Source organism: Vombatus ursinus, unplaced genomic scaffold (assembly GCF_900497805.2).
Source record: "Vombatus ursinus unplaced genomic scaffold, bare-nosed wombat genome assembly UNPS02014793.1, whole genome shotgun sequence".
NCBI lineage: Eukaryota > Metazoa > Chordata > Mammalia > Diprotodontia > Vombatidae > Vombatus > Vombatus ursinus.
Genome location: NW_020954571.1, coordinates 18,616,021 through 18,626,382, shown reverse-complemented (window position 1 = coordinate 18,626,382; position 10,362 = coordinate 18,616,021). Strand labels below are relative to the sequence as shown.

At 42.2% G+C, this 10,362-nt stretch overlaps 1 protein-coding gene across 1 annotated transcript in view; it reads left to right on the top strand.

The window, feature by feature from the left end:
* Positions 1-396: 396 nt before the first annotated feature.
* MMP2 (matrix metallopeptidase 2) overlaps positions 397-10,362 on the top strand; it is a 31,815-nt gene continuing 21,849 nt past the window's right edge. The window contains exons 1-2 of the mRNA XM_027869482.1: positions 397-702; positions 8,303-8,529. Coding sequence (XP_027725283.1) covers positions 550-702; positions 8,303-8,529 — 380 coding nt within the window. The 5' untranslated portion in view covers positions 397-549. The remainder of the gene's footprint in view (positions 703-8,302; positions 8,530-10,362) is intronic.

Genomic DNA, 10,362 nt, shown 5'->3' with positions numbered 1-10,362 from the left:
GATTACAAAGGTCAACTGGTCCAGATGTTGAGGGGTGCAGAGCGACATGAGGCATGAGACCTGGACTGCAAACTGATAGGCAGGGCCCAAGGGTATAGTCACGAAGACTCTAGGGCAGCCAGCCGGAGTGGGTAGGGGCGGACAATGACCCGGGTAGGAGAGGGACAGGGGAGGGAATTCGCTTCTCCCTCCCCTCAAGGCCACAGATTTGACTGCTGTTCTCCCAACTGCCAGCCCAGCCGGCCACATCTGGTAACTGCCCCTTTCCCACGTTTCCGCTGGATCTAGACTTCCTCTTGCGGTGGCTGGAGGCTGCGCATCTGGGGGTTTAAACATACAAAGGAATTGCTGGGACCAGCAAAAGGGCAGGCAGCGCGGAGCGGAGCAGAGTGGAGGGAAGGACAGGGGAGGGGAACGAGCGAGCTAGCGGCTGCTCGGCGTGCGGGCTGGAAACGATGCGCGGTTGAGAAAGAAGGCGGAGACGTGGACTGGAGACTCATAGAGCCCCTCTCTTAGATCGCTACAGCACAAACACTTTGAGGAACGACCATGATGACTCCAGCAGCTCCCGGGGTCCTGGGATTCCTCCTCCCGGCCCTCTGGCTCCACTCCAGCGTTTTCCAGCAAACTTGGGCAGCCCCGTCCCCAATCATCAAGTTCCCAGGAGATGTCTCTCCCAAAACAGACAAAGAGTTGGCTGTAGTGAGTGTCTCGGTTGGGTTTCAGCAGGGTTGGGGTTGGGGGGAGGGGAGGGTAGCTGAGGGGGTTCTGCAAACAGCTGTGGGGAGCTGGCTTCTTCAGCTCCCCGGGAGGTGAAGAGGGGGAGGGGGAGAGGAGACAGTTGGAGGGTGGGAGGTCTGCCTGGGTTGGGGAGGGGCAGGGTGTCCCAGGAGAAGGAAATTGGCAAAGTCAGCCTTTTGGATGTAGAGCCCACTGCCAAAGAAAGTTTCCTAGGACTTTGGAGAAGTGAGGCTGGTTGAGGGGCAGGAGGGAGGATGGGGGAAGGAGTGAGGAAGGGAGGAGGAATGGAGGCGCGAGGCTCGCTGGGGTTTCCTGCAACTCTTAATGAGTGCCGGCACACAGCTAGGAGAGAAAGAGGGAGGGGGAAGCCGGGAGCCCCCGGCCGATTCCTGGGGAACTGAGCGGGCCAGAAAACCCCTCCCCCAGGCCCTGGACCGCTCCTTGAAGCAGCTCAGATGTTGTTTTCCGTGCATTCACCACATTGTTGCATAAGCAGAATTGGAGGGACAATTACTGTGCGGCTCAGGGACTGCTGAGCCTCTGGCTTTAATGAGCACTTTCGGCTTGGAGCACTAGTTCCAGTGGTCAGAACCGGCTTTCTGAAAGCTGCCCGGGGCGGAGGGGCGGGGAGAGAAAGTTTAAATCAGGGGTCTTCTACCTGACCCCCGGGGCCTATTTCCCTTGGAATGTGTTTTTTAAAAATTAACAAAACCTAGCCCCAGAATTGAAGGGACTTTCAGAGGCCACCTACTCCAACCTGTACCGAACAAGAATCAACATATAGAAGCTCAGAAAAGTGGTCATTTAGTGTCCGATGGAAGCCATCCAGGGATAGAAAACCCATTCATCCATCAACCACTAAAGCCACTCATTCCAGTTTGGTATTGCTCTAATTGATTTTCCTTCCATCAAGCCCCAAACTGCTTTTCTGCAACTTCTTCCCGTTTGTTCTTGTTCCACATCTGGGACCGAGCAGAGCAAGTCCAATTGCTCCACCCCACTAACATCTCTCAAATATAGGAAGACAGATAACACATTCTCTCCCCTCTGCCCCCAGTACTCTTATCTCCATGCTAAAATGTCATTTTATCTTTCAACTGACCCTCTCTAGTCCCCTCAACATTCTAGATGTGTCCTCTGGATGTTCTTCAATTTGTCAATATCCTTTAAATGTGATGCCCATGAAAAAGCAAAGTGCTCCAGATGTCATCTGAGCAGAGTAGAGGCTCTGGGTCTAGTTTTCTTATCCGTAAAATTAGGGTTTTGGCATAGATGGCCTCTGACATTCCTTTTAGTTCTAAATATATGATCCTCCAGTGCTATGACTAATCTATCTCTTATCCTAAGCACTTTCTTTTATCTGTTGGTGGAGCTATCATTTCAAAAGGACAAAAAAGTTAGATGAACCCTGAACCACATCAGAGGAAGGACTAATTTGTTTCCTGGGTTATTTAGGATAACCCCCAGTTTGAGAGAGCTTGGCAAGAACAGAACAAGATGCGGAGTCCTCCCAAGCAGAAACAGCTGAGGCAACATTTTTTCCTGGGTCACCATGCTGGGCTTGGGTCATCAGGAGAGTTAGCTCAAAACTCTAACCATAACACGTAACAACAAAAGAGTATTAAGGCCTTGGGTGAGATGGGAAAGTGAGAGAAGTTGAACTAGGTAGTCTTTAGGGTTCTTTCCAGCTTGGACATTTAATGGTGTCATCTTTACTAATCACTGTCATTCAAGATTAATTAAGGTCATAGATTTAGAACTAGAAGGGACATCCATCACAAGGCATCTAGTCTATCTTTTTACAGATGAGGAAAGTAAGGCTTGCTCAGGAAGGTTAAATGGCTTTCCAGGGTCACAAAGTGATCAGCAGAGGTAGGATTTTAATCCAAGTCTTTTGAATTCAGAGCCAATATTCTTTCCACTATAACCCTGCAACTCAGCAAGTGTTTATTAAATGTCTAATGTGTATCCAACAATGCAAAAAAGACAAAGTAAGAAGGACCTAATCCTTGCCTTTGAAGAGCCTCTAGTCCAGTTGCAGAGAGAATGCCACTACTACCACTAATGTACTATCTAACATTTGTAGAGTGCTTTTAAGATTTGCAAAGCATTTTACATGTTATGTCATTTGATGTGAAATAACACACAGAAAACAATGAGCATAGAGGAATAACAGTGTATGACACTGTGTTAGGCACTATATAAAAAAGCCTATAGACAGTGTCTGCTCTCTGGAACTTTATGAGCTAAGACACACAGATATATAATCAGTCAGTAAATCAATAAACATTTATTAAATGCCTACTATGGGCCAAACTAGATGCAGTGAATAGAGCAATGGGCTTGGAATCGGCAAGACATCTTCATGAGTTCAAATCCAGCCTCAGACATTTACTAGATGTATGACCCTGGGTAAATAACTTGACCCTATTTGCCTCAGTTTCTTATCTGTAAAAGAATCTGGAGAAGGAAATGGCAAGCCACTATAATATCTTTGCCAAGAAAACCTCAAATGGTGTCACAAAGAATTGAACATGACTAAAATGAATCATCAACAACAACTATGGTTGTTATGCTGTGCTAAATGCTGGGGATACAGAAAGAGGCAAAAGACAGTTCCTGCCTTCAATCTCACAATCTAACAAAGAAATATATACAAACAAGGTACATATAGGATTAGTAGGAGATAATTAAAAGAGGGAAACAGTCAATAACAGGCAGAGATAAGGATGGAGCATTCCAGGCACATAAAGGTATATAGCTGTTATTCACTAACTGATCAGAGAAAAGTGTGCTCTGTGGATCAAAGTCATGTTTATTAAGCATTTACCTTGTATCCAATAGAGAGTGTCAGGAAAAGTGGACATATGGGAGTCCCATTTAGTATTAATTCTTAAGTATAATTTGCCTATCATAAGATTTTACAAGCACCAATGGCACTGCAATAACTTCCCCACCTCTTCTCACCCCCATGGGTTTTGTCCCTAATTGGGTTCTGTGCTTAGATTGGGTGCTAAATGGAGGACCTCTCATTGCTTTCCTGATCAGTCCAGGAAGGCTTCATTGAGGAAGTGAGAATTCTAGAGCTTGTTGAATTGAAATTGGAATTGAAAGTACTGGGACATAGAACCACAACTTGACAAGGTAGGAATCCAGGACAACTTGGTGAGGGTTTATGAAGAATAAGGTGTAGACCTGTATGTTATAGTGGAAAGAGCACAGGTTTGGGTGTTAGAAGTCCTCTTTTAGAACCTGTTCTCTGTAGCTTTCTAATTGGGTAACCTTGGGTGAGATATCAAACTCTCTGAGGTTCAATTTCATCTATAAAATGAATGAGATTGTCTAAATCTCTAAATTTTTTCCCCAACATGAAGCTTATTTCACTCACTTCAAATCAACAAGCATTTGCTAAATACTTTCTATGTGCAAAGCATTGTGCTAGGTCTTAGAGATACAAAGGTAAAAATCAAACAGTCCTCCTTCTCAGGAGCTTACATTCTACTGGTGGTGATGTAGCATGTATACAAATAATTATGAAACATGCATAAAGTAATTTCAAGAAGGAAAGAGTGCCAACAATTGGGAGGATTGGAAGCCTCCTATGGGAAGTGACAGCAGAGTTGTGTTTTGAAGGAAGCCTGGGATTCCAAGAGGCAGAGATGAAGTGAGAGATAATGCTAAATAAAACTGGAAAAAGCAGGTTAGGAGCTAGACTGTGGAAGGCTTTAAATTCTAGCCTATGGATTTCACATTATATTTTAGAGGCAATAGGGAATCATTAAAGATTTTTGCATGGGAGAAGGCTGACAAAGTCACATCTGTGTTGTACGAATAGCAATTTGTGAAAGATGGATTGGAGTAGGGAAATACAGAAATACAGAGGTAGGGTGATCAATGAAAACTAATGCAAATCCCAGACAAGAGTTGATGAGGCCAATGAGAAAATACTACAGAACTTAAAGATGGGGGAAGCAGAGTTAAAATAACAGCTGGAGAAGACTTTGGAAGGAATAGTAAGACTAAACTGAAGGGAATGGACAGGACAGGCTGAAGGCAGGGAGAAAGTAGGTAGAATTGTTGAAAGAGGAAGCCATTGTATCTAAGCCATGTGGGTTGAATTTCTGGGGGAATTTTTCTCCCAAATAAAAGAGGAGTTGGGTATAATAAGCTTGAGTTTATGAGATGATTTGGGGCTGGTAAACTTTGTGGTTGTAGCCAACTTTATAATGAGACCATAGTCATGAGTTCAGTTCTTAGGTGGGTCAGTTATCCATCACTATGCTCTGTGGCTGCTGGCAGTATCCTTTACACCAACCAGTTGTTTTGAAAAATTGATAACTTGTGATCAAGCAAAGAATAATGAATTGCTCAATGCATAGCTCTCCTCACTATTGTAAACAAAACTCAAAACCCCTGCCCTACTGATGGGAGGATCAGAAGCAACACCTTTGTATTTAAAAGGAATACTTTTATTTGTTTTCTAGAGACTGCAAGTTTATGCAGGTGGTCTTGAAAACAGCTTGACTGGGAATTGGGCTAAGGGAATAGAAGAGGAAGTGATATCATTCTTTATTGGCTCTTCTTTCTTTTCCAGCCTTTTCACCAGTGGCATTCTCTAAGACTCTGTCCTTAGTTCTCTTCTCTACTCAGATTTCAGAGAATTCATCTATTCTATCTTGTGGCTCTATTTTATAGATATAACTCCTTCACATAAAGAGCCTTGACTCTACTTCTGAGCTTCTTTCCCGATTATCCAGCTGCTTACTAGCCATTTACACTTAGATGTCCTGACATGCCTGGAACTCATTCTCTTCTCTTAGAATCCCTTTTCTCCTTCAAAATTCAACTTAAGCACCACCTTCTACAGGAAGCCTTTCTTAATAGTCCCCTTCCTCCTTTCATGTATTTTTTGCCTATATATGTATTCATATGCATTGTCTCATATTGTACATATTAATATACATTGTCTCTCATAGAATGTAAACTCTTTTAGAGCAGGGATTGTTTGATTTTTTGTAGCATCTAGCAGAATGTCCATATTAGGCACTTAAAGATGCTTGCTGATTCATTTTAAGAGACCACGGTAGGTACTTTAAGATGTTTATTGATTGATTAATTGGTCGCCTGCTCTTAAACCAGACTCATCATCTTTTCCCAAACCAGCTTTCTTTCATAACTTCTGATTTCTCTCATGATATTACTATTCTAGGCATTAGGCTTTAAAAGCTCAGAATTATCTTTGACACACTCCTTTCCTCTCGTATTTAGTCAGTCACCAAGTCCTATTAAGTCTTCTTTCCTGATGTCTCTTCCATATATTCCTTCCTTTCCATTCCAATTATACCCACTCTACTCTTGGGTCATAAAATCTCATAGCTACGTTATAGTAATAATCTCTCAATTGGTTTCCTTGTTTCTGATTTCACTTTCCTTTAAACCCTCCTACATACCCCCTCAGATGGTTTTTCTTAAAACATACCATGATACTTCCTGTTCAGAAATCTTCAGTAATTCTCCATTACCCCCATTTTTGCTTGTCATTTAATTTCCTGCATAGTCTGGCCTCAGCCTTTCTTCCCAAAACTCTCTTTGGCTATGTAACATTTTATGAAAACAACAAAATTTGCTATGCCCTCTACTCTTTCTAAATTCATTTCTTTCTTTTCTTTTTTCTTTTAAAAATGTTTCCCTGCTGTTTTAAAATCATATTAATTTCCTACTCATTCTTCACCTCCTGCTCTAGTGATATTAGTCGTTCTAGTGAGACTGGTGTTCTGATTGACCTCCCAAACAGACTATGCTTCTCCCTCTCCCCCCCACCAATCCCTATGTTTACATCTTTCTTCCCTTCACTACAAATACTATTCCTATCTTCTCCAAAGAGTCCATTGTGACCGCTCTATTCCTTAGTGATCTTTCCTTTCTCTGTGTCCTGATATACTTGTCTGTATGGACCATTGGGCACTTAGCATTCACTATCTTGAATTGTTTGCTAACTTTTCATGTGGACAGATCTTCCTCTCTTCCACTGAGACCATAAGCTCCTCCATGGCAGGAATCATCTCTTGTTCTTCTTTTGCTTCCTCCATAGTAACTGGTATGGTGCTTTGTTCGTTGTACTCAAGGGGAGGTGGTGAGATGAATGAATTATTCTAAATGGGGTCTAGTGTACCAGGAGGTCCTGTAGGGGGAGTCATTTCCCTATCCAGAACTGACCTAGGTCCCTGAAGGCACTAAGGTTAAGTTCCTTTTATGCGCCCAGAATTGAACTAGACAAAGAATGACAGATAATTAGAGCCAAAGGAAACTTAGTGATTCTCTAGAGTCTAGTGTCCAAATTCATCATTTTACACAGTAAAACTAAAGCCTACAGATTGACTTGCCCAAGGGCAAAGAGCGGGCAAGTAGAAAAATCAGGGCTTGAACCAGAGCTTTATTTTCATAAATGAAACCAGAGATGTGCTGATAAATGTTTAACAACTGGATCTCAAAAAAAATTGCAGGACACATTTTTCAATTTAATCTTCATGATTATTAATTTTTTCTTTTTCACCCATTTAAGTCTAGACATCAACAACACAATAAATCAAGCCCTAATCAGTAGCATTTGCTGACTGCTCGAGCTGAAAATTTAGCAATCTGCTTGCTAGAGGCTATGTTAAGCATACCTCTGGCTTCATCCCCAACCTTCTGAATTCAAATACAGATCTCTTTCCCTCCTACTATGCTTCCATAAAGGAGGTAGACATGGAAGAAGAGCCAGCCTTAGAATCAGGAAGAGCATGGGTCAAATCCCAGCTCAGACACATGCTGGCTTGTCATTCTATACCCAGAACCTAGCATAGTGCCTGGCACATAACAAGTGATTAGTACATGTTTCTAGGTGACAAAGTAGGTAAAGCACTAGCTTTAGAGTCAAGAAGACACAAATTCAAATCTGGCCTCAGTCACTTAATAGCTGTGTGACCCTGGGGGAAAAACAACAACAAAAGAGAAACTTCTGTTTGCCTCAGTTTTCTCAACTGTAAAATGAGGATAACAGCATCCAACTCACAGGGTTGTTATAAAGGTCAAATGAGATGACATGTGTAAAGTGCCTGGCACATAGTAGGCACTATATAAATACTTATTCCCATCCCTGCTCCTTCCCTCGATTGATTAATTAATTGGCTGTGGGACCCAGAACAAGTCACTTAACCTTTTGGACCTCTTAAGGACTCTCTAAACCTGTATGTTAAAGGGCAATAGCTAATCTTCATTGGTAGAGGGAGTTTTTTTCAATAAGAGTTCCCTACACATACAGAATCACAAGACTGGACTTCCCCCATTGCCTACTCCTAAAATATTTCTATAAACACTGACTGGAGTATTTCTATTACCTCTGGAGGTTTTTCTGGGCTTCTCCTGAAGATAAAGACCTTAAAAATGGATCTGGATATGGGTCAGCATTATAGGTATGATTCCTGTCCAGGGCATTAGTCAGTCCAGCATCTCTTGCACCATGATCAGAGAACATGACTGGGTACATAGTGATTTAGTCCTACGCATTTGTATATTCTAGCAATACCTGAACACATTCTATGGCTGCCCCAAGGAGAGCTGCAACCTGTTTGTGCTGAAGGACACCCTGAAGAAGATGCAGAAATTCTTTGGGCTGCCAGAGACAGGGGAGCTGGACCAGAGCACTATTGAGACCATGAAGAAGCCACGATGTGGGAACCCAGACGTGGCTAACTACAATTTCTTCCCCCGGAGGCCCAAGTGGGAGAAGAACCAGATCACATACAGGTGCCCAGGGAATGGGAGAAGATTGGGGGGAGGCCTAGAGCAAGAGACAAGGCAATATGAGATCCCAGATATATGAGGGCTGCAAAGAAATAAGGTTGCAGGCCTCTGGAACATCAGGCCGCAGATCAAAAGGAAATACAGTCATCTCAGCCCTGCCCTGATTTTCTTTCTGGGCCAGGATCCATGGGCATCTTGGAGACTGGTAGGTGAAATGGAAAGGTGGGGAAGTGAGAAGTGTCAGGGAGTGGGAGATTATAGGAGATATTGCTCCTTGGTAGTAGGAATGTCTCATTTTTACATTGGATTCTCAGCTCTTAGTACAGTGCCTGGCATGTAGTAGTATTTAATAAATGTTTATTGATTAATTATTTTTTTGGCTGGAGGATTTCAATGATAGGATTCACAGCTGCATGAGACCTTAGAAATCATCTAATCTGGGAGTTCTTAACTTGGAGTCCAAGAACTTAAAAAAAGAAAAAAAATTTAACAACTGTAGTTCAACATAATTGATTTCCTTTGCAGTACTATTTTATGTGTAAAACATTATTTTGAGAAGAGTTCCATTAGCCTCATCAGACTCCCAAAGAGGCCCATGACACAGGAAAAAAAGTTAAGAACCTCTGATCTACCCTAGCACCCTCATTTAAAATTAGTTCAACAAACAGATAAGAAAACAGAGGTCGAAAGGGTTAGGTGGGGAGGAAGGGGATGAATTAACCCCAAATAGTAAGTAGCAATGCCAAAACTCAAACCCAGAGCCTCTTACTCCAAAACCAGGGCTTAAAGTAATTTTCAATATTTGTCAAGCACCTACAGTGTGCAGAGTACTGTGGTATCCCTGGAGAAGATAACAAGACTTAGATAACATTCCTAATGAGGCTCACAGTCTAGTAGGATGTTGCTACAAATAATGATGTAATACAAAATATGACAAATACTTTTGAGAGTTGCAAAATGAAAAAGCTTTGAGGTGGCATTACTGTCATGGGTCAGAGAAGGTGGCATGGAATTTTTAGATGTCATCTGCTTCTTATGATTAACAGATTAAATTTGATTAATTTCAATTCAATTCAATTTAATAATCTTTTTGTATAAGGCACTCTACTAAGTGGTGGAGACACAAAATGAAAAATAAAGCACTCAGTGGAAAGGAACTTAGATTCTAGTGTGGGTATGTACCTTAAATGTAGAGAAGTGATACAGCAGCAGGGCTAGGGGGAGCAGGGAAGGCTTATAAGGATGCTGAGGGATGGATTTGAGGAAAGAGTTCATTACTGACAGATTCATTATTAACATTTTCTTGTGCAAATGCCTGGTGGTATGGGATGGCATATTGAATTTGGGGAACAGCTAGTAGTCTAGTTTGGCTGGACTGAAGAGTGTGTGAAGGTTGGAGTCATGGGAATTCTGGCTGGGAAGGTAGACTAGAGCCATAGTAGCAGGGGCAGATCAATAGTTCTGAATTGCCTAGAGTCATTAGGGAACTACTGAAGTCTTTTTTGTTTTATTTTTAAACAAGGGAATGATATGGTTAAACAGCTGTGTTTCAGGAAGCTGCATAGAAAAATGATTAGAAGGCAGGAATACCAGTTAAAAACCTAGCCTACATTAGTCCAAATGTGACAAGTGATGCTGGGGATCACGTGAATGAGGAGTAGGGGATCAATGGGAAAAATGTTGTGGAGGTTGTAAAGACTATCTTCAGAAGTAATTTCTACCTCTGAAAAGAAGCATGGTATAGTGAATAGTAGTTTACCTCAGAATCAGGAAGACTTAGATTCAAATCCTGCCTCTGACCCATGCTGGCTGTGAGATTCTGGACAAGTCTCAGTG